Below are 25,566 nucleotides of genomic sequence, written 5' to 3'. Positions count from 1 at the left end.
TGATGCGGGCATGCGGCGAGGTTCACTTCGGCCGCTCCCCGACGCGGCCCCCCGTGCCCAGGGTACAGTCCAAAGGGGAGGCGGGGCTGGGGGACGGCGGGAACTGCAATTGGTGGCTTCGAAGGCGCAGCGGGCGGGAACGGCTGCGGAGACACTGCGGGCGATGATGGACTGCAGGAGACCCGCGCGCGGCGTGGGACCGGGCCCTTGAGTGCGGCGGGAGCCCAGAGGAAGCCACACCCCGGGCCTGCGGGGCGACTTCTCCGCGACTACCACACGTCCCAAGGTGCTGGATTGGCGCTTGGCCTCGGGGGAGGTGGGGAACCACGGCTGCGGCTGGGACGACAGAGGGCAGTGACGCCCGGCCGTGACGTCACGTCCGCCCACAGTGGGGCGGGGCCTTACCCGGATGTGCGTCAGCTCCGGAGCTCCCGCGGGGCGTTACCTGACCCGCCTCTGCTCTCCGAGGGTTGTGGCTGCGCGCGGAGTTCGGTGTTTCGATTTTTTTTTTTTTCTTTTAAGTCAGGCTTGGCTTCCGGTTTTTTTTCCATCCGTGGGCCTCTTGTGTTTTTCCTTCTACTCCGATGGCAGCTCCTCCACGTAAATCTACAAAAAAGTTCACCTAAAAGGGCTCTTTTTTTTTGTCCTGCATTCATTGAACCAGTGACTTGAGCACCTGCTGTATGCCAGGCCCTGTGCCTAGAGCTAGGATTAAAAAGAAATTAGTCACGGGGAACCAGGAGCGTTTACTCAGGGGTTTATCAACCTTATGGGTGAGATTGAAGTCCATAGAATCTACCAGAAGTCTATAGAAAGGCATTTTGCAAACTACCCAGAATGGAGCCTTCCGAGGGATTCTAGAGAATCAGGCCAAAAAAAATGCAAGGTCTCACGCCCCGCTCGATGCCGCCCACCTTCTAGTTCAGATCAGCGGGGCCCGGGAATCTGCAGTTTTACAAGCTTACCCCCAAATCCAGTGTTTTTGATGGGAGACGTTGGTTTGATATATCACTGACTGTTGGACCCTGATTTTTTTTCCAGGTTATTTTATCTCCTCAGCACACTGCTTACAGAGAGTATCTAACATTTCTTTTCGTGTGCATTGATCAGTTAGAGACTAGCCATGAAGAAAGCATAGTTCCCAATATTGTAAAGCAATACAGTAATCAGTAAGTTAAAGCAAGATAATTAAAGACCATATGCACTACAAGGTGGGGGAGATACCCTTAGAATGGGTGGTCAGAATAAGTCAGACTAGAAGCTTTCCAAGCTGAGATAGCTTAGCTCTCCATTGCAAGAGCCCCACGTGAACAGGTGCAAGAAGAACCTTCTAGGCAGGGGTAACTGCAGGTACAATGGCCCTTCTCTGGAAAGATCCCTTCGTACTAGAGGAACTCAGGGTGAATATCGCTGGAGCTCAGAAAGCCAGGGAGAGAGGGGTAGGTGATGGGGAGGGAGGCAAGAAGCAAACACAGGGTCTTGTAGACCATGGTGAGGATTTTAGTGTTGACCTTGAGGGAGGTTGGTCCTGTATCTGGATAAGAAAACAAGTCAGGCTCAGTTCTCATGATCTTGATTCCGTTCTCACGTTCTTAATTCAGTTGTTTTTCTAAACCACTCCTAATAATTTGCTTTATTTTTGCTTTAACTGCTGTTTTCACTATCTTCTTAAAATCCTGTTGACTATCAGTATCTTTTTTTGGAAGTTGGCAATGGTGTTTTGTGTAGATTTTGTACAGTGTTCAACAAACACTCAAATGGTAGGAGTAAATCACAGCCTGGATTCTTGTAGAGGGGCACGTCTCTCTGTGTCCCCGCAAATCTCGTAGGCATGGTGGAAGCAAAGGAGATTGACAGGCTGATTTCTGCATCTTGAACATAGACACTGAAGTCCGTGTGCTCTTTTCTTGTTTGCAAGAGAGGCAGAGAATTTAAATTTAAATTCTGCATCTATCCTTAATCTTGTTTTAGAAATCACGCTTGCTTGCTTTTTATGTGCCATATTTTAAAAGGGGCCCCGGGGTGGGGGAGGGAGATGCGCATCAGGGTCTCCAAATGAAGTAGCAGAGTTAAGATCAGCTGTCACCCTTGGCCCACAGCTTCTGCCCCAAGGAAAATAATAAAAGGGCTCAGAAACCCCCACCCCAGGGCCACAGCTGTGAGACAGCCACTGAGCAATGCTCATGAAGATCATTGCCCTTGTCAGTTGCTGAGGGAGCCAAACCAGATTTGGGGCTCAAGACTTGCTGGACAGTTAAAAGAATCTCCCCTTCAGGCACCGGGCAGGAAAAGTGAGAGAGCAGCACTATGTTAATTGGTGACATCTTAAAGGAGAAAGAGACTACCATCCTCTTTACCTCCATCTCTTACTGTGTCCTCTAGACCAATACATCCCACAGGTTATTCCAGTATCTCCTCTTGGAGTTGAACAATTAATCTCAAAATGTACATGTTCAAAACAGAATTCTTGAGCTTTCTTTTGCCCACACTTCTAGTCTTCCCTAATTCAGGTAATAGCTCCGTTCCTCCAGCTGCCTGCTACAGACATTGTTATCACCTCTGACTCCTCTCTCTTGTTTCCCACATCTAGTCCATCAGGAACTCCTGTGGGCTCTCCCTTAAGAGCATATCCAGAGTCTGACCTCTTCCTGCCACCTCTGCTTCTCTCCACCTTCATCTCTTACTTGCCTTTTAGCAGCCTCCTGCCTGGCCTCCTGCTTCCACCCTCGCCCCCAGGACAGTAGCCAGACCGATCCCACCTCTTCTCAAAAATCTACCAGTCCCCAGTTTGTCAGAGTAGAAGCCATGATCCTTGCGGTGATCCCTGGGCCTCCATGTTCTCTCACCTTATTGCTCTCTCTCTTCTCTCTTCACTCTCTCTCTTTTCACTCACTCCGGCCTTACTGGAGGCATCCTTCGCCCTGTTCCTTGAAAGCCTTGGGGCTTTTGCACTTGCTGTTCCTTCTGTCTAGCAAGTTCTTCCACCAGCTAGCCATGTGGCTCACTCAGTCCCCTTGTTTGGCTCAAATGTCCCCTTCTCTACAAGGCCTGCTTGCTCCACTGCCACCTCATCGCCAGCCTGCTCTATTTTAACTACTGATCATTTCCTAGCACTGTTTATTCTCCCTGCAGCATTTACCACTTTTTTTTTTTTTAAGATTTTATTTACTTATTCATGAGAGACACACAGAGAGAGAGGCAGAAGACAGGCAGAGGGAGAAGCAGGCTCCATGCAGGGACTTGATCCTGGGACTTCAGGATCACGACCTGACCGAAGGCAGACGCTCAACCGCTGAGCCACCCAGTCGTCCCAGCATTTACCACTTTTAACACATTTTATGATTTTCCTGTTGCCTCTCTCTCCCCACTAGAATGGATTCTCCATACCAGCAGGGACTTTTGTCTTTACAGTTAAAGATGGAACTATCCCCCCGTGCCTATAGAAGTGCCTGGCACACACAGGTGCTCAAACTGTGTTACATGAATCAGTAAATGAATGAATGATTTACATATCATTACCATAAAAGATCAAAATACTCTAGCCAGTCAAGGAGAAGAAAGCACTAATTTTTAAAACCTCCAAAGTATATTTAAATATACAGCTTAAGGAGAAAATAAATCCTCCCGTTGAAAAACACTTTGCAGAGTGTCTGAAAGAAGATAAACATTTGGGTGTTTGACCTACAAATCAAAATCCTGGCTAAAAATATGCTGAAAAATTTAGTTCAGTTAAACTTTTTTATTTTTTAAAGATTTTATTTATTTATTCATAAGAGACACAGAGAGAGAGAGGCAGAGACACAGGCAGAGGGAGAAGCAGGCTTCCTGCAGGGAGCCTGATGCGGGACTCAATCCCAGGAGCCCAGGATCACAGCCTGAGCCCAAGGCAGATGCTCAACCACTGAGCCACCCAGGTGCCCCCAGTTAAGTCAAACTTTTATATTTGGTTAATACTTTATTGTGCTGTTTTTATTTTTATTAAAGTGCCAAAGAGATGGATGAAACTGTGGCCGAGTTTTTCAAGAGGACTATCTTGAAAATCCCAATGACTGAAATGATGACAATCCTCAAAGCCTGGGATTTCTTGTCTGAAAAGCAACTACAGAATGTAAACTTCCAGCAGAGAAAGGAATCTCTTGTTCATGACTTGGTTCTGCTCTGCGAGGTAACAGTGTTCAAAATGATGAAACTTACACATCACACCACCCCTTTGGTTTTTTCTTTCTTCCTTTTTTTTTTTAAACATTTTATTGGGTGACTGGGTGATGGGCACTGAGGGGGGCACTTGACGGGATGAGCACTGGGTATTATGCTATATGTTGACAAATCAAACTAAAGTTGTATGGAAAAAAGACCTCTTTCATGTGAATCTATTACTTTTTGTTTTAAAAAGATATCAGATTTTCAGAAAAGTTGCAGGTGTAGTACAAAGAACTTTCATATCCCTGTACATTCTTCCCTCAATCACTCTTAAATAAATACACGTTATGATTCAACAATTCCACTGTGGGAAATTTTTGTGGAAAAATTAATGGGGCACCTGGGTGGCTCAGTGGTTGAGCATCTGCCTTTGGCCCTAGTCGTGATCCTGGGGTCCTGGGATTGGGCTCCACACAGGGAGCCTCCTTCTCCCCCTTCCTGTGTCTCTGCCTCTCTCTCTCTGTGTCTCTCATGAATAAATAAATAAAATATTTTTTTAAAAAAAGGAAAATTAATAAAAAACAAGGTGTATATATGTATATACATATAAGTGTTATAATTGGTAAACGTTTATATACTTAGGTATGAACATGTAAATATATATATGTATATATATATATATATATATAAATAGAAATGTTAAGTAGCCTTGATTAAAAAAACAAAAAGTTGAAAAAAAAAGTTGGAGACAGCTATTCTAGGAGAATAGATAAATAATGATACATCCACATAACAAAATATTCTTCAACGATTGAAAAGGATAAACTAGATCTTTATGTACAACATTGAAAAACACTATATAATATACACGTATGTAAATGTAAATGTATAGGACAGTGATTCTCAACTAGGACAGTTTTACCTCCCAGAGGACACAGTGTCTGGAGACATTTCTGGTTGTCAGAGCTATGGGAATGCCACTGGCTTGTAGTGAGTAGAAGCCAGAATGTTCCTTAACATCCTAGGACAGCCCTCTACACAAAGAATTATCCAACTAATAAATGTCAGTTGTGCCCTCTTGGGAGACCCCGATGTAGAGAAAATTGAGAAGGATAGAGCTGATTTAAAAACAAAACAAGAGCCTGAAAGTGATGAATAAGAAGTAGACTGGGGGAAGAGTGGGGAGTGCTTGAACCGAGACACTTGTCAGGAGAGCATAAACTGGACACAGTTGCTCCAAGCAACCCTCAAATGTACTGTAAGTGGAGCAGAACCAAACTATCACCACTAAATATTTTATCTTCTCTTTCAGAAGAAGCGTGCAAGTGTCCATGATGCAGCCCTTTTAGACATCGTTTGTGAGTGTCGGTGCTTTGTATTTACACTTCCCAGTCCCATTTCATCAGAGAGGCCATGTTGTATGTAAGGGCTCAGATTCTTCCGTCAGGTGGACCTGGTTTCCATCCCTCTTCTGTGATGTACCAGTCGTGACTTGGCTGAGAAGTCACATTACCTTGCTAAGCCTAGACTCCTCCTAAGTAAAATGGAGTAAAACAGTAGCACCTACTTCACAGGGTGGCTTGGAGGGTTAAATCAGATTCTTGGAAAGCTCTTAGCAGGGTCACTGGCTATAGGAAGCACATAGTAGATTCTGTGTTAGGGTTTGTTATTAGCAGAATTTGAAAATATATTTCTGACAATGTTCTTATTACAATGTAGCTTTTTACCTCCCCTCTCCTTCCTCGTCTTTGGATCTTTTCCTTTGTGTCCTAGTTTTCTTTTCTATTTTTTTAAGATGTCTACTCTCCTCGTCAAGAGGCAACAGAGCGTAGGCCAGATTTTTTGGGTTCGGTTCATGGCTCTATCATTGTTTCCTGTGAGTCCTGGGGGAGGCCATTGGGAGCATAACAGAGTTGATAGTAAATGGGATCAATAAATGAGTAAGTCTATGAGAGAGGAAGAATTTCTATGCCTTACTATTATCATTTGACAGACCTACATCATAACGATAACATTGCATAAGGTTATGATGAGGATAAAATAAAGAGTCCTTGTCAAGTTCTTAGAACATAGCCTGGTATTTATTAGTTATTATCAACTTATATTAACTCCTTTTATGACCTGGTGCATAACAAATATTAACTTTATATTCTGCTCCAACTATGAAATAGCTGAATTCATTTACACATCAACCTCTGGTTAAGTCTGTCTAATTTTCAGCGATTGGATTACATCGAGACTATAAATGGTGGATCCACGTAGTTCCCATTTCTCACATGTTTGTTCAGATGTTCATTAAGCACTACTTAGTGGCAGGCTGTATGCTAGGTGCTGGTGGGTCAAACAGGTTGGTTCATTCTTACGAGGTCATAGTCTTATGGAGGAGGCAGGTTGCTTAATCACACAAATGCCTTCTTGCAGGCTATAGCAGATGCTATGAAGGATAACATAGAGGGGCTCTGTGTGAGCAGAGTGGGATCTGCCACACAGAGGGTTTAGGGAAGACTTCCTTGAGGACATGAGCTGAGAGCCAAAGGATGGGTGGCATTAACTAGGCAAAGGGAAGATGGGAGATTAAGGAACAGAAGAGCAAAGGGCACAGTGCTGGAAGTCTTGGAGCAGGAGGATGAAGTAGAGGAGTGGAGAGGTTAAAAATGGGAACTCGGGGATACAGGAGGTGTCAAATCAAATGAGGCATGGATAGGCGGATGATACAGAGCCTTAGAGGCCACTTAGAGGATTTCAGTCTTTATACTAAGAATAATGCAAAGCCTTATGAGCAATGAAGATTATGAGCAAGAAAGAATCAGGTTCTTGTTTTTTCAGAGCTCACTGGTTACAGTGCAGAGACAGAGACTGGGGAGGATGGGAGAGAACCTATAGGAGTCTGTTGGAGCATCTAAGCAAGGGAGGAAAATAGCCTGGGTGAGATGATAGTTGGGAGGAGAAAATTTAATCCATATAAAAGGTATATTTTGAACAAAAATGTGTCTGACCTAATTTCTCTGGTGTCATGTTATGTTAAATACATATTTGAGATATGTATTTATAAGCACATTACTTAAGAGTTCTAGGATATAACAGGATTAAGCTCTTCCTTCCTCTCTCAGATACTCAATTTCATCGGCACCGGAAAGTTTGGGATGTTTTTCAGATGAGTAAAGGACCAGGTAATGTTTCCCATTTTCAAAAAAATTGTGGCACCTAGGTGGCTCAGTTAGTTAAGCATCTGCCTTCATTCAGCTCAGATCATGATCCCAGGGTCCTGAGTTCAAGCCCCGTGTCAGGCTTCCTGCTCAGTGGAGAGTCTGCTTCTCCCTCTCCTTTTGCCTCTCTCCCCTGCTCCTTTTCTCTTGTTTGCTTACTCTCTCAAATAAACAAATAAAATCTTTAAATTTTTTTTTTAAGTAATCTTTGCACCCACCACGGGGCTTGAACTCAAAATGCTGAGATCAAGAGTCACATGCTTTTCTCACTGAGCCAGCCAAGGACTTCAGTGTTTTCCATTTTAAACTGAACACTTAGATTTTATATTTTGGCAATTTAAAAATGAATAGCAATATGTTCCTCTTAAATGTCTCTTCTTTCAAAATGAGTAATTTCAAAATTACTCTTTTGTGGGAAAAATGAAAAATATATTTGGTGATGCTGTGTCTGAGGTACCCGACAGCTTTGTTCTGATTTGATCATTGTAGCTCTTCGAGGTTACACAGAATGCTTACCTTCAGAGTCTTTGCAAATGTATTTCTAGAACACTGTACTCCCTTGATTTGTCTTTCTTTTTCTTTTCACTTTGACAGGTGAAGATATTGACCTTTTTGATATGGAACAATTCAAAAGTTCATTTAAGAAAATTCTTCAGAGAGCATTGAAAAATGTAAGAATTAAATTTGTCTGAATTTCCATGAAATGCAATATCAAGACATCTGTGCCGTTAAAATTTACCTACTACCTTGGGTTGTTTTTATTTTTTGGTAAGGATTTTAATTGTTAATATCCCATACTATGCTAAGCCAGATCAAAGACAAATCCTGCTTAATTATGAAAACTTCCCTCTCCCCTCACCTGTCAATTCAGGGCCAAATGCTTCTTTCTCAGAGGAGCACTGGGGGGATGCAATGATGGAACTGTTCTAAATCCACACTGTCTGGTACACTGGCTAGTAATCACGTGTGGCCACCAGTGTGACCAAGGAAGTGTAATGTTCATCTTCTATAACTGTAGTGAATTTTAGTGCAGTAGCCACGGGTGGCTGGTGGCTACAGAACTGGTCAGTGTAGCTCTAGAGCACCCGTGAATCTTCAGCTGCCATTCCACAAGTACCACTGAGGTGTTTTGTTTTTTTTTTTTTAATTTTATGTATTTATTCATGAGATACACAGAGAGAGGTAGAAACCGAGAGAGAAGCAGGCTCCATGCAAAAACCCTGATGCAGGACTTGATTCTAGGACCCCGGGATCACAACCTGAGCCAAAGGCAGATGCTCAACCACTGAGCCACTCAGGCGTCCCCCTCTTTTTTTTTTCTTTTTTTTTTTTTTTTTTTGAGAGAAAGAGAGCATGAGGGGAGAGGCAGAGGGGGAGAGACCATCTCAAGCAAGCTCCACGCCCAGCGCAGAGCCCAATGCAGGGCTCAATCTCACAACCCTGAGATAATGACCTGAGCTGAAATCAAGAGTCAGGCACTCAACCAACTGAGCCACCCAGGCACCCACCACCGAATATTGTCCCGTAGGTTCAGGCAGTCATTTTTTTAATGGCCTCCCTTACTTCATTCTCTTCCCACCTTGATCTGCCTTAGTTCTCCTTGCATGGCAAGACATCCCCAAAAACCTGCTGCAGTCACCGTGCTCTGGCTGTCCTTTCCAGAATGGTAGTGTTCCCTCTCCATACACAATGGTCTTTCCATCTCACCCTTTGTGCTCAGCTCACCCTTTGTGACTTCCACCATACTTGTACTTACCTTGTTCTTATAGCACCCCTCCTGTGAAAGGTTGGAATCCATCTCCTGCAGCCTCGTAGGACCGCAGGTTTGCTATTCTCTGTTCTGTTTCAAGTTTATAGTCTCTACTGCTTCCCACTCTGCTGTGTATAAACATGCTGAGGTCTCGGTGGAAGGACATCTACTCCCAGTGCTCAGCCTCAAGCTCTATTCTTTTGACCACAACGCTCTTGGAGAGAAATGTTCTTTTCTTGCTCCTGCTGTGTCCTGCTGCCACAGTGACATTGGCCCCCCCTTCCCTGTCCCTCTCCCCTCTCTTTGGCAGGAGAATAAGAGCAGCCGTGCCGACAGGGACATTTATCCTGGGCTCTTCTTCCAGAGCTGGCTCTCCCCCTGCAAGGGAGGCACCCCAGGGTGCTTCTGTCCATGACCATGTGGGCAACTCTGCCTGCACCCAGATTTTGATATCTGGGTGGCCACTTGCCTGAGCCAGTCACCAGTTGCTTGGCCTCCACCTACCAACTCTTGCCTTATGTCTAGCAGTGGGTCTAGCAGAACAGGCTGGAAGGGTGGTATTTATTGGCGACTTCAAAAGCCTTTCCAAAAAGACCCTCTGAAAGGGTAATACACCCTTGCTGGCTTCGTGCTTAAGCCCCTTGCATTCTGGCCACTGCTCTTGTCTTTGTGTTGAAACCGGGTTTTGAAAGGCCGTACTCCTCATAGTATGATCCCCAGACCAGCAGCATCCACGTCACCTGGGAACATATTAGATCTGCAAATTCTTGGGCTCCCTCAGACACCATAGGGGTGGGCCAAAGCCCTCCAGGTGATGCTAATGTCAAGTTTAAGAACCTCCCTGTTTGGCAGCACTAGTGATATCATAAAATCCCATGGTTCTCTTTCCCCAGTAATCCTGATTGCAAACAGCTACGTGTGCCAGGCCCTGGGCTAAGCCCTTGCCAGTCACTAACTCACTGCACCCTCCTGATAAAACAAGGTGGGTCTCCCAGTGGTAAGCGTCAGAGCTGGGGTTTAAACCCAGGCAGGTGGCTCTGAGCTCATGCTCCTCATGGTGACACTGGCAGGCTCTTACAGCTTAGTCTCTGCCCTGCACCAGATGCACAACATCCATTTCTTGTGCTCAGGAAGGTCACAAGAATTGGCAGTCAGACCCTCCTGATCCTCCATCTCTGTCTTCCGGTTGTCTTCTGCCCATCCGAAAGTGCACTTCATTGTCTCTGACTGACTCCCTTCCTTGCCTTCTGTCCTTTGCCAGAGCACCCCCCAAGTTTCTGCACTCAGCCTGCCTCCCGGTGAAGTTCGGCCATGGGAACTTACTTTAGTGGAAGCAAGGAGGGAGGTGGTGATGGAGTCATTCATCATTTCCCTTTCAGAAGCTAATGAGTTGTCCCAATGCCATTTGTAGACTAATTGAGCTTTTTCTACTGGTTTATCATCATTGGATTCTTCAGATTCATTCATGCTTTTAGAGTCTGTTCTACTTCTGATCTATTTCTCCTTGTGCACTCCTACATCCAACACCTGTACTCTACACTCCAGCCAAACTGAGCCAGTCTTCTTCCAGTTCTTTAACTTGCCACAGGCTGTTCCCTCTCCTCCTTGGAAGGACCTCCACTACTTGGCCTTGACACAGCTCATTCCTCCCCATCCTTCTGGCCTCCTCTTAACTAGTGCTCCCTCAGGGAGTGTCCCTGCCCTCCCCCCATGGCAGTTCCCCTGTCTTGTGCTACTGTCACCATACTCTTCCCTTTTCCTACTTTAATTGTCATAGTCCCCGAGAGGAAACCGACCATCCTGCCCCTCTCTGACACAGGCAAGTGTGCAACAGATGCTGGGGATGAATGGATTGAGCACATTCTTTGCAAATCGCTCATTCCTCTAATTCTGTGGTTTGTAAAATATTTTAATAACCATTAAAACAAGTCAGCCCTGTCCCTACCCCCAGTTACTCTTCTTTACCAAAAATGTCCTGGCTATTCTTCAAGAAGAAACTTAGAATCATTTTATCAGGTTTACAAAATGAAATCTTCATCGTGTTGAGTGGAGGTCTACTTAATTTATAAATTAATTCAAGGGTAATTGTGAGCCAAGAGAAGGTATGTCTCCTCTTTGGGTTTTCGGGGGTGGGGGGTAGTGTTTTTTATCTTTTGTGAATAATCACTCTTTGCTACTCTGTTCTTAAGTTGTTATTTTTTATTATATTTGAAAGATATTCATACCATGAGATAATACACTTTTCAGAGATTAAAGGAGAGACCCATATGGACCGTGGGTATGGCATGTGCACCTACTTTTCTTTAAACAACGAGCCTCACTGGCCCAGAATCCCTAGCCAGTTGTCCATAAATATAGATATTTGGTCTGGACCCTTCTGGAAGCAGCCTTTTTTATGAAGCCAAGCATGACTGGCTAAATCCTTTTGAGAAACCATGTTCCCACCCTGTTCACCCCATGCCAAAAGCGTAGAGAGAGCTGCTCTTAGCTGCAGTTCAGAGTTTGTCAGAGTCCTTCCTTTTCAGTGTCTTCTTCCCCTGTGATAGTCTTTCCTGCCCTTCTGTCCAGCACCAGGAACTTCTGTGGTCTGAACCCCACGCCTCCTGTCCTGACCATTCTATTTTTTCTTTTTCTTTTTTTTTCTAATTTTTTATTTATTATTTATGATAGACATAGAGAGAGGCAGAGACACAGGAGGAGGGAGAAGCAGGCTCTATGCCAGGAGCCTGACGCGGGACTCGATCCCGGGACTCCAGGATCGCGCCCTGGGCCAAAGGCAGGCGCTAAACCACTGAGCCACCCAGGGATCCCCTGTCCTGACCATTCTAGAAGAGTGAAATGTGCTCCCATATCTTCCTACTTCCATGGCCATGTATTTCAGTGGTTAGATTTCTTCTTTTGTCACTGCAGTGTGCCAAAAGCCTTTGCCTCCTGAATGAATTTCAGGCAGATTAGTGGGAAAGGCTGGGAGAACAAAGGAGCTTTTTTATTGGTCAGATCTTCCTGCTTGAAAGGCCAGCAGACGCCCACCACCCTGTGTCTTTTCTGTCTCCCTGGCTCCCCTGCTGTGAGCTGGCCCACATGTGCTAACCCTGTTTTTCAACTCAACTTCCTACTTTCCTCTTCATAACTTAACTAGCAGCTGGATAACCCCACTTTCCTAAAGGCTGACAATGGTGATATCATGCCATGTAGAGACTCCTGGAGTGAAAATAAACTTGCCCGCTGCTGTAGGACAGACATCTTAACCTTTCTTTGCCAAGGACACCTTTTGCTGTTAGTGAAACTTACACACCACTTCTTAGAAGATTATTTTTATTTTTTTTTAAAGATTTTATTCATTTATTCATGAGAGACACAGACTAAGAGAGGCTGAGACATAAGCAGAGAGAGAAGCAGGCTCCATGCAGGAAGCCTGATGTGGGACTTGATCCTGGGACTCCAGAATCATGCCCTGGGCTGAAGGCAGACACTAAACTGCTGAGCCACCCAGGGATCCCCAGAAGATTATTTTTAAATGCTATAATACATAGAATTACAAGAAAAACAAAATATGTTAAAAGACCATTATTAAGGCATTAAAATACTAAGTTGTGCTATAGTCATCATGTGTTTCTTATTAACACAGTAAGTACTCTCATAGTAGGTCTAAAAAACAGTTTCAAAGTCGTAAATTATATTTTTGAGGCAGGTGCCAACAATTGTAATGTATTGAGAAAATATTTGGGACAGTTTCTACAAAAAGCAAACAGGTCCTAACATTCCACATTTTGTTGCCTACCTTCACAATTAAAGAAGATGCTAAATTTCAGTTAGTTCTTAGGCACTCTGAGTTCTGACCAGGGACTTCAGGTTAAGAACTTCCTGCCCTTAAAAAAAAAAAAAAAAAAAAAGAACTTCCCACCCTTGAACCAATTGGGTAGAGAAGCTGGTATGAGAGGCAGCTGGGAACCTAACTGGGGAGTAATGGGTGGAGCCTGTGCTACAGGACATCCCATCCAGAGCCTTTGAGAGTGTATATCTCTGTGTGCAAGAGAGAGAAAGAGATTAACTCTTTATCTTACCATGTAAAACTATTCAAAACACTATGTTCTTACAAAGAAAGAAAAGACAAACTAAAATATATGTTTCAGTTGTAAAAAGGTAGCATATTTACTCTCCTTTTAATACCTGTAGATCATGTGGTATAATAATGATAGTCTATGCTAAATATACTAATATAATTAAATATGTAGCAATTCTCTGTGTTGTAAGTTACATTTGATTACCACACTAAACTTTTTTGTGGCCATGGCCAGTTAGGCTTGAACAATATTTATCTGAGCTATCCTTGATGAAAAATGCTTTGTCCTGACTACTAAAGGATGATATCTATTAAGGTAGTTTCTTAGGAAAATAGTAACGGTCTGCATTTGAGCCCTACCTCTTCAGGTATCTGAATATCATCTTTACTAGAAGAATGTGAGACCTAATATCTGAAAGCCACCTGGCCAAGATTATATTGGTTCTGTGAATATCCTTTTCTCTTAGTCCATTGATCTTTATTTAATCTTTTTTGGATCATAGAACCTTAGGAAAAATTTGATAAGTGATACAGGACCTCCAGAAAACTGTACACTTAAACATGTATGCCCAACTATACATCCAATGTAGGGAGGACACATCTTTAAGCTTCTCCACAAGGCTGTACCTAAATTATCCTCACTCTGGGCTAGAGAGATTACCTGAATATGTTGAGTACAACCAATTTTCTCCCTCTGGTAAAATGTTCCCTCCACATACTGCATTCAATCTTGATTTTACAGGCTTTGCTTTTGTAATGTGACACAAAGAGGCTATTCAGAATTAGACCCTGTCCTCTTCCATTGAAGCCAGCAGAGGTCCACTGAGCGCCTGCTAGGGCCAAGCACTGTGCTGCTCACTCGAGAAGGTCAGGCTGCTCTTCACACTCCACATGCTCCACACCCTCCACACCACACACGGAAGGTTCCTTGTATCATACACCAAGGGAATACAGGAAAACAGGAAGTACAGGAATACAGGAAATATTGCAGAGAGCCATCACTTCTTTCTAATTAAAAGAAATGAAAATACACATAAGTATAACATATCTAAGGCTCAAAGATATACACAGAGCACTAACAATCCATCTGCAGGAGTCTCCACATGAGCACACTGTTGCCATGCAGAGGAAATAATAACCTTGAGTCTGTGAGTAAGGCCAGATCTCTTATCATGAAAGGGAATACAGGAAAGCTCCTCACACTCCACATGCTTCACACCCTCCACACCACACAAGGAATGTTCCTTGTATCATACACCAAGGGAATACAGGAAAGCAGCCAGATAAAGAGTGGGCAGAGTCAGAATAACTGCCTTCTTTGCTAATGCCAACTGCCTCTTTGCAGCCTGCTTCTTCTGGAGTGGGATACAAGAGGGAGGAAGTAAAAAGATGTGGGCAAGCCAACTGTGCCTGTCTCGGGTGCCTCCTGTCCAGGATCTGGCCTCCCAGGGGAAGCTGGATTGAGGGGGAGCCTAAGAATCTAGGAACAGGCTTTTAAATTCCAAACCAACTGGCAGTTATATTTAGAAGTTTGGAAAAATCTGTGTTTTATCCATGAAATGGAAATGAAATAGAATTTTCTATATTGTTACCACATTACTTTGCAGTAATTATTAGCATCTGAGTTAAATGCATATGAGCATTAGGATTAATATATTAGAGCCCATCACTACATAGAAATCTTACTATTAAACTTTATAGTACACACTAGGTCTGTGCTTGATGCTGAAATGGCTTCATTATGAAACAGTTATGTCATTTGCAAGGCTGCCTTCATTCATAAATTTTTACATGTCAGGGAACAGTTTTTTTTTTTAAACAAGCCCAAGAAATTATTGAAAAATTGGGATATCCTGATTGTAGGATTTAAAACTTGTTTTCTTTCCAAAAGACCTGGCAAGGCATAATGTATCTTTCCAAAACAACCACAAAATCTTTTCCCAAAGATCCCTAAACACTGTAATAGAAAGTAGAAAAGACTGCTGGATCTCAGCCTGTGTGCAAGGTTATAGTAACATCCTTCACCCCTAAAGAGCACTTGCTGGTGCCACAGATTTTGTTTATTTGTTTAGATTTTATTTATTAGAGAGGAACAGAGGGAGCGAGAGAAGTGGACTCCCCACTGAACAGGGAGCCCGACATGGGCCTTGACCCCAGAACTCCAGGATCATGACCTGAACTGAAGGCAGACACTTAACTGACTAAGCCACCCAGGCGCCCCAGACTTTTGTGTGTGTGTGGCTTTTTTTTTTTTTTTAAGTAAGCTCTATGTCCAACATGGGGCTTGAACTCATGACCCTGAGATCAAGAGTCATACGTTGTAAAGAAAAAAAAAAGTCATATGTTGTACCAACTCAGCCAGCCAGTACCCCTGGTACAGATTTTAATTAGGAAACTTAACTCTTTTTTTTTTTCTTTTTAAGGTGATGGTCAGCTTCAGAGATGCTGAGGAGAATGCAGTATGGATTCGAATTGCCTGGGGAACACAGTATAGAAAGCCAAACCAGTACAAACCTGTTTATGTGGTATATTACTCCCAGACTCCCTATGCCTTCACTTCCTCCTGCCCACTGAGGAGCAATATACCTCTTCTGGGTCAGGTATGGAACCAATTACTATAAGCTATAATATTCTTATTGCTCTTATCTCAGAGGTTTAGGTAGGGTTAAACTGCTCAATATGCATTTTATATAAAATGCCACATGTAATTCTTGATTTCCTAAAACAAGCAGAAAGTGTTCTACAAGTGGTAGCATGGCACAAGCATGAGTTTGGAGTTCTCTCTTATTGTCTGTTAATCTAGAAGTAATGTGTGCTTAATACAAAAATTCAACCAAATATTATAGTTATTACAGATATTGGGGGATGAACGTGGTAATCCTAATAGTCTTGCCAATTTTCACTTCCAGGCACTGACAGTTGCTAGCAATCACCATAAAATTGTGAAAATGGACCTGAGAAGCCGGTATCTGGACTCTCTGAAGGCTATTGTTTTTAAACAGTATAATCAGGTAAGCACATCTCCATTTTCTCATTCACACTTGTGTTAGAAGCATCTGAGCAGGTGGGAAAACCCACCTCCAACAGAAGGAGATTATTTCCGATATTACTGAAGTGGAGAAAAGCCTTTAGTGAGTTAACATAAAAGGAAACCACAGTGCCTCACTGTCCTCTTTGTTAAATTGCATTGTGTTTTATACTATTCACTATTCACTAGAGTTTGTTACAGATCCCAGTTTCCAAATCAGCTATTCCAATTAGAATTTATCTTTGGAGTAACTTGACACTGTCTTTCAAAGCTAATTATATTATTCTATTATGCCCGAGAGAAGTAGAATTAATTTTTTTGTCCCATTAGTCAAGCAGGTGATATAGGAATTACAAGGAAGGGGGAAAGCACTGGTTTATTATTAAATCCCACAATTTATTTGTTGAAATTATTTGAAGGCATTGTTTCCTTTCATGATAAGAGATCTGGCTTTACTCACAGACTCAGGATTATTTTCTCTGCATGGCAACAGTGTGCTCATATGTTTAGACTCCTGTAGATGGATTGTTAGTGCTCTGGGTATATCTTTGAGCCCTTAGATATGTTATATTTATGTGTATTTTCATCTCTTTTAAGTAGAAAGAAGTGATGGCTCTCTGCAAGCCACTCTACGGAAAAAAAAAAATCTAACACTAAGTTAATGGTTTTTGCCCACAGTAACCCTCTCCCCTCTTACCCTCCACCCTCCCACCTGTTCTGCTATGACAGTTGAATTCTTAGGAAAATTCACACCGTCACATGCTTAATTATAAAAACATCAACTGCAAGTAAGATGGGATTGAGAGATTGGCTTCAGTAGCAAAATGATTTTTCCAAAAGGAGCGTCAGGGAATATTCTACGGTAATGAAGATGCAGCTATAAAGCTGAAGTATCACATTGCAAATTCTGCCTGGGATTCTTCTAGCTTTTCCACTTACCACCCAGGCTTCATCCAGAATCATTTTTATGCTAACAAAGTACAGAGCTTCTCATTCAAAACAGACATGTTGCTGGCCCAGCAGCCTCTGCCAGCCTCCTGCTCTGGGAGAAATGCTTAACTCAGCCTGGATGTGGCCTCAAATCTCTTTCTGTTGAAAATAAATAAATAAATAAAGATAAGATTTGACAAGCTGTTATGTACTAAAACCATTTATTATTTATATTTCAAGATGTTAAAAGTTAGGAAAAGAATCACTTTTTTTCCTTTTTCTTTTTTTAGACCTTTGAAACTTACAACTCCACTACACCTCTGCAGGAAAAATCCCTGGAGCTGGATATACACAGTATGTGTGTTTTAAGATAAAACCGAAATTTGGAAGCACATCATTCCTTTTTAGATTTCTGTCACTTGGGATCCCTGGGTGGCGCAGCGGTTTGGCGCCTGCCTTTGGCCTAGGGCACGATCCTGGAGACCCGGGATCGAATCCCACATCGGGCTCCCGGTGCATGGAGCCTGCTTCTCCCTCTGCCTATGTCTCTGCCTCTCTCTCTCTCTCTGTGACTATCATAAATAAATAAATAAAATTAAAAAAAAAAAAAAAAAAGATTTCTGTCACTTGGTAAAACATCTAATCATTAGGAGCCAGATTTTTTTTTTTTAAGATTTTATTCATTTATTCATGAGAGACAGAGAAAGAGAGAGGCAGAGACACAGGCGGAGGGAAAAGCAGGCTCCAGGCAGAGAACCCGACGTGGGACTCAATTCTGGGACTCCAGGATCACGCCCTGAGCCGAAGGCAGGCACTAAACCACTGAGCCACCCAGGGATTCCCTAGGAGCCGGATTCAAAACTATCTACTGCTTTCAGAAAAATTGAAAATGAACTTTCTGTTGAAAAGGGAAACTAAGGGGCTCCTGGGTGGCTCAATGGGTTGGGAGGCTGGCTGTCTTTGGCTCAGGTCATAATCTTGGGGTCCAGGGATCAATCCCATGTCTGGCTCCCTGCTCAGCAGGGAGTCTGCTTTTCCCTCTTCCTCTGCCCCTCCCCCAGCTCACGTTTTCTCTCTATCTCAAATAAATAAAATCTTTAAGAAAAAAAAATTGGGGGGGGGCACCTGGGTGGCTCAGTGATTGAATGTCTGACTTTGGCTTAGGTCATGATCCTGGGGTCCTGGGATCAAGCCCCACATTGAGCTCCCAGGGAAATCTGCTTCTCCCTCTGCCTGGGTCTCTGCCTCTCTCTGTGTGTCTCCCCATGAATAAATAAATAAAATATTTAAAAAAAAATTTTTAATGAAAAGGGAATCTAAGCTACCATAGGTTCCTTTTAGAATTTACTAGAACATCAAATAATAACACTTAAAAATTAACTTATAGTCAAGCATTTCTGTTGTGCCAAGCACCATACTCAGATGCTTATAGGTATCACTTCCTTCATCTTCATAGTGGTCTCCTGAACAGTCCTTTATTCATCAGGCAGCTGGGATTTAGAAGGGTTTAGTAACTTGCTAGGCAAAGTTACACAGCTAGTAATCACCAAAGCCAGGTGTGAAATCCAAATCTCTCTTGAGTGTGGAGCCCTGGAGCCCTGTCTCCAAATGCACTGGATAAACCAATCCTTGAATAATCAGAATGGTGACTTTGTTGCTACTTGAAGATGGCAGGAGTCTCTCCTGGAAAACCTGGGAGAAGAGAGTAAGAAACTACTGGAGTGAACTAGAAAGTTGAGAAGAGTGGTGGGATACAATCTAGATTTATAGAAATGAACATTTTCCTATCTCTCAGCAATGATTTGGCAATAAAATGAAATGGTACAGCAGTTTTGAATAAACATTTTTATGACTTTCCGATGGCATAGGAACTGCCGTTAATTTCATGTTAAGTAGAGAAAGCAGTATGCAAAATTGTGTGTATTTTATCATCTCAGTTTAGAAAATACTTATCTTTCTATTCATTAAGGAAAAGGCTAGACAGAAATACATTAAAATGTTAACAGTGCTTTCTATGCATTGGTAGAATGGGGGATTTTTATTTTATTTATCAGCCTGTGCTTTGCAACTTTCCTTTAATAAGAAATTATTGCAATCAAGAGAAGAAACTAAACATTATTTTTAAATGACACGAGCAAGTTGAAAGGAATGAAAAGAGGATACTTTACGGATGAAATACATTTCTAATATCTGTTTTCTTTTGAAATCTTCCATATTTAGTGGATTCTCGGATCATTCATGAAAACAGAATAGAAAAAGAGAGAGTCCAGAGAGTGACTCAAGAAACTTTTGGAGACTATTCTCAACCGAGACTAGAATTCGCACAATATAAGGTGGGACTTTGCTCTAAATGTGAACTACGAGTTATCCATATTTTTTTAAAAGAACAAAAACTTTAAGTGGACAGCTTTAAGAAACTTTCTTTTCCTTTATCACTTTTTTAAAAATTTTTTTCTAATTATTGAATAGAGTTGACACACGATGTTATAGCAGTTTTAAGTGTACAGCAGTGATGCAGCAATTCTATACATTACTTACCACAATAGGTATAGTATCACTTTAATTTTGCATAATGAATTTATGAGTTAGGATAGACATCTTTATCTATTTTTTTTTTTTTTTTTTTTTTTTTATGATAGTCACAGAGAGAGAGAGGGGCAGAGACACAGGCAGAGGGAGAAGCAGGCTCCATGCACCGGGAGCCTGACGTGGGATTCGATCCCGGGTCTCCAGGATCGTGCCCTGGGCCAAAGGCAAGCGCTAAACCGCTGCGCCACCCAGGGATCCCGATAGACATCTTTATCAATTTATTAAGTGCCTGTTAGCAAAGGGGACTTTTCGAAATTATGAATTTACCTTTATTTAATCTTACATATTAATTTAGTTATGTATAACTGGCCACAATCTATATTTTTGAGGGGAGAAAAGTTCTACCTTTCTAGCCCATCCATACCTAGAGCAACACACATAGTCGGTGCTCATAAATACCTGTTGAACAAAAGAATAAATGAAAAAAATAAGTCATGACATAACCCAGTTGGCATCACAGGAGAAAAACCAGTAGCCTAGTCAGTACTGCGAAATTAGCTCATTCCAGAAGTATGCCACTGCCCACCAAGAAGGCCAGCTTAGGGGCAAGCCCAGTGCCCCCAATAGAAGAATTCAAGGTTCATATGATGATTGCCCTAATCTAATACTTGGCATTCAACACCCTCCCCCGTCTAGTAAAATTCTTTCTGCGTAGCACCCCCTACAGCCACAGGCAATACTTTAAATCTGCCATTCATCTGATCACTCAAGCCTGACACCTATTTTCTTTAATTTGTTTATAGTGGGAAAAGGTGATTGATATATTTCACTTAGTGCTCCCTAAATGGCAGTTTTAACCCAGTTCCTTTGCACAGCCCATACTCTAGGACACTGGTTCCCAAATGTGGTCTCTGGACCCACCATATCAGCATTACTTGGGAATGGGTAAGAATTGCAGATTCTTGGCCCCACTGTGGTCCTCCTACTGGATCAGGGACTCTGGAGGTGGGACCCAACCATCTGTTCTTACAAGCCCTCTGGCTGATTCTGCCCACTAAAGGAACCATTGATCAGGAATAAGTAAGAATCCACAAATCTCAGTTTGTATATACAGTTTAGAATAGCTATACTCTGTAAGTCAAGGTACACATTGATTCATATAAGCTTTTAATTTTCCCTACTTTTTCTATTTTGAAAAATGTCAAACCTTCAGAACACTTGCAAGGATATTACAATGAACACCTATTTCCGCTTTGCTTCAATTCACCAGTTAACATTTTGCCACAATTCCTTAATTTCTTTTTGTTGATTTATTCTGAACCATTTGAGGTAGTTGCAGACATTACCCAACCTCTAAATATTTCAGGATAATGCCTTTAAATTTTAAGAGTCGGGGATCCCTGGGTGGCTCAGCGGTTTGGCACCTGCCTTTGGCCCAGGGCGCGATCCTGGAGTCCCGGGATCGAGTCCCGATTCGGGCTCCCGACATGGAGCCCGCTTCTCCCTCTGCCTGTGTCTCTGCCTCTCTCTCTAGGTCTATCATGAATAAATACATAAATAAATCTTTAACAATAAATAAATAAAAATAAATTTTAAGAGTCATTTTAACTAAAAAAAAATTGAAATTAGAATCTAAAACTCAAGTACCTATTGAAGCAGTGGATTTGCGTATTTGATGCTATTAAAGGATTGGGAGGTTGTTACTAATTTTTTTGATGTGGTAATGTTATGGTGAAATTTTTAAAAAGAGTCCTTCTCAGGTCTTTCTTAGATACATACTGAAATATTAAATGGATTAGCATCGTGTCTTGGATTTACTTCAGAATAATCCAATTGCCGTGGTCAGTAAGGAACGGGGAGGTAGGGTTGTAGATGATACAAGACTAGCCGTGAATTGATAATGGTTTCAGCTGCAGGATGTGCACACGGGGCTCATTATATTGTGTTCCTTACTATTGTGTACTTTTGAAATCTTACATGATTAGGTAAAAATAAATAGTGGTAGTGACTCAAAAGACATACTTTTGCATCAAAATGACAGATTACAAAAGATGGTGCTAATTTGCCGTTAAGAATGCAAACTAGGGGGCACTTGGGTGGCTCAGTGGGTTAGGCATGTGCCTTCAACTCAGGTCATGTGTCAGAGTCCTGGGATTAAGCCCTGCATCTCTCTCCGGCTCCCTGAGCCTTCTTCTCCCCCACCCTCTTCCTCTGCCCCTCCCCCCACTCATGCTTGCTGGATCTCTCAAATAAATGAATAAAATCTTTAAAAAAAAAAAAAAAGAAGGCATACTAAATGCTCAGGTCACCTGAAGGTGGAACTGACCTCCCAGGTCTCCTGTGTGTCAGGTGCCAAGTATTTTATGTGTGATACCATTTGATAACACTGGTTTTTCCTCTACATTTGCAGTTAGCAAATTTAAGTGGCTCACACACCCCTTAATCCCTGTATTTCTTGATGACAAGAATTAATAAAATGCATAACCTGATTCCATTATAGTTTGCCATTCCAGCTGATATATTTAGTAGTTATTTATAAATATATTCGTTGACAGCTTGAAACAAAATTCAAAAGTGACTTCAATGGAGACATCTTGGCGGAGAGAAAAGAGCCCCTCCGGTGCCTAATAAAGTTCTCCAGCCCGCATCTTCTAGAAGCATTGAAATCCTTAGCACCAGCTGGTAAGTAGTCAGCTTATTTTACAGGCAGGAAGAATTAACAGCAGACTACATTCGATCCTCTCTCTTGGCTGGCTAATTACCTCCAAGTGTTCTCCTGGCTCTCGTCTGCTATCCCCTCATGCCCTATTTTGCATGTTCTGCTTCAGTACATCATGAGGGTCCATAATCTGCCCTCAAATCTTGGCCATTGTTAAACTGACTCATTTTCTTTTCTTTTCTTTTTTAATTTCAGGTATTGCAGATGCACCACTTTCTCCATTGCTCACTTGCATACCTAATAAGGGGATGAATTATTTTAAAATTAAAGATAAATAAGATGTATGTGGTTTTTGTAAGCACAGCATCTCTTTGACTATTGTCTATGCATTTAATTAACAGCTAGCCGGATAGCTTCTGTGTATGAACTTGTGTTTTAGAAATTAATTCTTGATTTTGACAGTTCACAAATGTTCAATATATTTATTGGGATTGATTCTGTATGCCTCCTCTGTGTACCCCTCTCTCCCATATCCTGCAAAGCATAGCAACTGTGAGCTTTTAAAAAGTGACAACATGTCCTTTTTCTCCTCCATCCTGGAGAGATCAGGTTCTAATTGCTTGTTTCCAGGAATTTGTCTGAAGACTTGGATCCTGGAAAGAAGCAGCGAGAAACTATCCTTAACTCAAAACTTCCTAGGAAAATCATAAAATTGGTCCATTCAAAGGGTAGAGTTGGGTCCATGATGCTATAGCAGGAGGTAGCATATCAAATGATTCAGTAATATAAAATAATAGTTTCATTGTAAATATGATATTTTTCATAATCTGTTTTATCATATATTAAGACTCACCATATTATACTAATTTATGAATAAAGATTGAAAAGCTGGTATATTGGTTACTTCTGATGGAAATTTTTCAGTGATTATCACTAAGTAGCATGTCCTTTCTTAATTATGTTTCAAAATCTAGTCCCTATTTTGTTCCACAAAGGATTTGGGGTATAAAAACAGATATTATGACGATAAAATAGTCATGTAACAACATACATACAGGTACCTCCAGCTGCTATAAGTTTGAATAATTGAAATAGTGTCAGCCAGTGGGCGAAGCAGTGAAGAAAACATGAATTTGTGAATGAAGATACTTAAAAACTGGTACATCAATTACTTTTGATGAAAACCAAAAACAGGCTTAATATGCAGATATGTAAATACAGTCACAGAAGTGGGGCTGAAGAATACTTTATACTGTGATGGTACTGTCTACAGATTATAGATATGCAAAAAATATGTTTTTTTACTTAAATAGCAAATGGTATAGACACTTCCATTATCTCAGTGAGGCACTGAGTCTGCAGGGGCTCAGTAATGCTAATTTCCTTGTAGACCATAGACATGGTGTCGAGCACCTGTCCCTGTGTGCACACATGTGGGGGGCACTTTTGCTCAGTGCCTGAAGGCCTCTGTTAGTTCTGCACAGAGGCCCTGCTGGTTCGGGGATGGTTCCTCACAGGCTCCTGTCCTCCCTGGTGCTTGGCAGTGATGTGCAGTTGGAGCCTGAACAAGGAAGACAGTAATTCTATTATCCAGGCTACAGCGGAATCACTTGAGGCTGCACCTTGCGGCCTTCCGAGACAGGCACCTGTTTGAGGAAATGGGAATATGTGAAACTCTTTATCTGTTATGTACCTGATGTTTAGTCAGCCCTCAGTTCTTCTTTAAGAGGAATTATTCTTTAAATTTAAAGGTATAATTTGGTGCAATTCTATAGAAGAGGGGAGTTCAATTTCTTCATATGTCGCTGACTTACACTAGAACTTCTTTTATGTACTTGGTGATCCAGAGACACATACTGCATTCATCCAGATGCAGTCTTGGGAACAGATGGATCAGTAAGTGCAGACCCAAAGACCGCTACAGCCAAAGGAATTTATTATAAAAATGAATAGCTAACATTTATGGAGTACTTACTATGTCGGTGCTAAGTATTTTATGTGCCTTATCTTACTTTCATAACAATCCTATAAGGCTGGCAGCATTACTAGTCTTATTCTCCTGAAGTGAATAGCAAAGCTTAGGCTGGTAAGTGGCTGAGCCCACATTAGCCCCAGGCAATCAGACTTCAGAGCCTGCACTCTTAGACGCCATGTGGAAAGACACAATAGCTTGTGGGTGCTATCCCACACACCTGGGGTTTTTTTGGTCTCGCAGTACTTTTAAAATCAGAATTAGCTTCTGTGATAGGCAGAAATAATGCCCGCTTACTCAAAGATATCCACATCCTAATCCCTGGAATCTATAAATATATTACCTTACAAGGCAAAAGGACTTTGCAAAGGGGAGATTATTCTGGATTTCCTAAATGGAGCCACTGTAATCACAAGGGTCTTCAAAAGTGGAACAGGAATAGGAGAGAGCAGAGGGAGAAGTCCGTGATGTGACAGAGACTCCACTCACCATTACCAGCTTTGATAAGCTGGAAAAGGCAAGTCAGCAGATTCTTCTGCAGAGCCTCCAGAAGACATGCCACCCTGCTCGCATTTTGACCTAAACCTCACACTCGCGTCAGACCTCTGACTTCCAGAACTGTAAAATAACCAATCTGTGTTGTTTTAAGCCACTATGGTAATTTGTAACTGTAGCAATGGAAAACTAGTACAGCTGCTCATCTAGAAGTCAGAAGTTTTCACACAAAAACCTTCAAAAAATAGATCTAGTGATACCAAAGATGAATAGCAGCTGCCCTCCCCCCCTTTAAACAAAGGATGAATCTTCCATTTCACTGCAGTCCCCCCTTCTCCCTTTTGTCTACACCTGGCCTCCAATGCTCATTTACGTGGTCTAGCTAGTCCTTCCAAGGTCTTAGGCTTTGGAACCCTGCACTGAGCTATACTGTCCCAGGCCAAAAAAAAAAGAAGAAAAAGACACGGGCAAGTAAATCCAGCCTTCTTAAAATGATTAACTCAATCATAGCAACTCATTCGTTTGTATAATGCGACCTAGGGCTAGTTACTTCTCTGCAAAATGGAGGAAAACACGTATCGCCTCTCCTGCCGCTGAACATTTGGGTTGTTTCTAACCTTTGGGGAAATAAAGTTCCTGGACATACTGCTTTTTCTCCTGCCCAGTTATTGCCCCAGGTTAAGTTTTCCGGGAAGATGAAGGTGGATCCTTGGACCTACCTGTTCGCAGGAACCCCTGGGGCGTTTAGGGCCCCCCCCTCCTGCGGCGGCCTCCCGCAGACGCGCCCTCCGCGG

General features: G+C 42.2%; 1 protein-coding gene and 1 long non-coding RNA gene across 4 annotated transcripts; one reads left to right on the top strand and one right to left on the bottom strand.

The window, feature by feature from the left end:
* The first annotated feature begins 95 nt into the window (after positions 1-95).
* On the top strand, positions 96-23,191 carry CENPN (centromere protein N). Of its 3 annotated transcripts, none has more exons than XM_041771764.1 (11): positions 96-286; positions 3,985-4,165; positions 5,456-5,498; positions 7,251-7,310; positions 7,941-8,017; positions 15,583-15,759; positions 16,069-16,170; positions 17,408-17,471; positions 19,338-19,450; positions 22,202-22,328; positions 22,561-23,191. In XM_041771764.1, exons 2-11 carry the CDS (start codon positions 3,995-3,997, stop codon positions 22,641-22,643), a joined length of 1,017 nt encoding a protein of 338 aa, XP_041627698.1. In that variant the 5' UTR covers positions 96-286; positions 3,985-3,994; the 3' UTR covers positions 22,644-23,191. The 3 variants fall into 3 exon arrangements, with proteins under 3 accessions (XP_041627698.1, XP_041627699.1, XP_041627696.1); XM_041771762.1 differs by having other exon boundaries at positions 100-286; positions 5,453-5,498; XM_041771765.1 differs by lacking the exon at positions 7,251-7,310 and having other exon boundaries at positions 97-286; positions 5,453-5,498.
* LOC121500223 lies at positions 12,638-25,519 on the bottom strand. Its single transcript, XR_005990337.1, has 3 exons — positions 25,492-25,519; positions 17,127-17,276; positions 12,638-14,167 (listed from the first exon to the last, which is right to left on the bottom strand). It is a non-coding gene; the product is annotated as an uncharacterized LOC121500223 (long non-coding RNA).
* Positions 25,520-25,566: the final 47 nt, after the last annotated feature.

This window comes from Vulpes lagopus, chromosome 10 (assembly GCF_018345385.1).
Source record: "Vulpes lagopus strain Blue_001 chromosome 10, ASM1834538v1, whole genome shotgun sequence".
Classification (NCBI taxonomy): Eukaryota; Metazoa; Chordata; class Mammalia; order Carnivora; family Canidae; genus Vulpes; species Vulpes lagopus.
Note: the sequence above shows the minus strand (reverse complement) of the source record. Positions and strands in the feature narration are given on the sequence as shown.

Bases quoted from the DNA above. Each gene is read 5' to 3' on its own strand.
- CENPN (XM_041771762.1), top strand. From the start codon at position 3,995: ATGGATGAAACTGTGGCCGAGTTTTTCAAGAGGACTATCTTGAAAATC. The intron at 16,171-17,407 runs GTAAGCACATCT...TTCTTTTTTTAG, and splicing joins TTTTTAAACAGTATAATCAG to ACCTTTGAAACTTACAACTC. The intron at 17,472-19,337 runs GTATGTGTGTTT...TTCCATATTTAG, and splicing joins CCTGGAGCTGGATATACACA to TGGATTCTCGGATCATTCAT.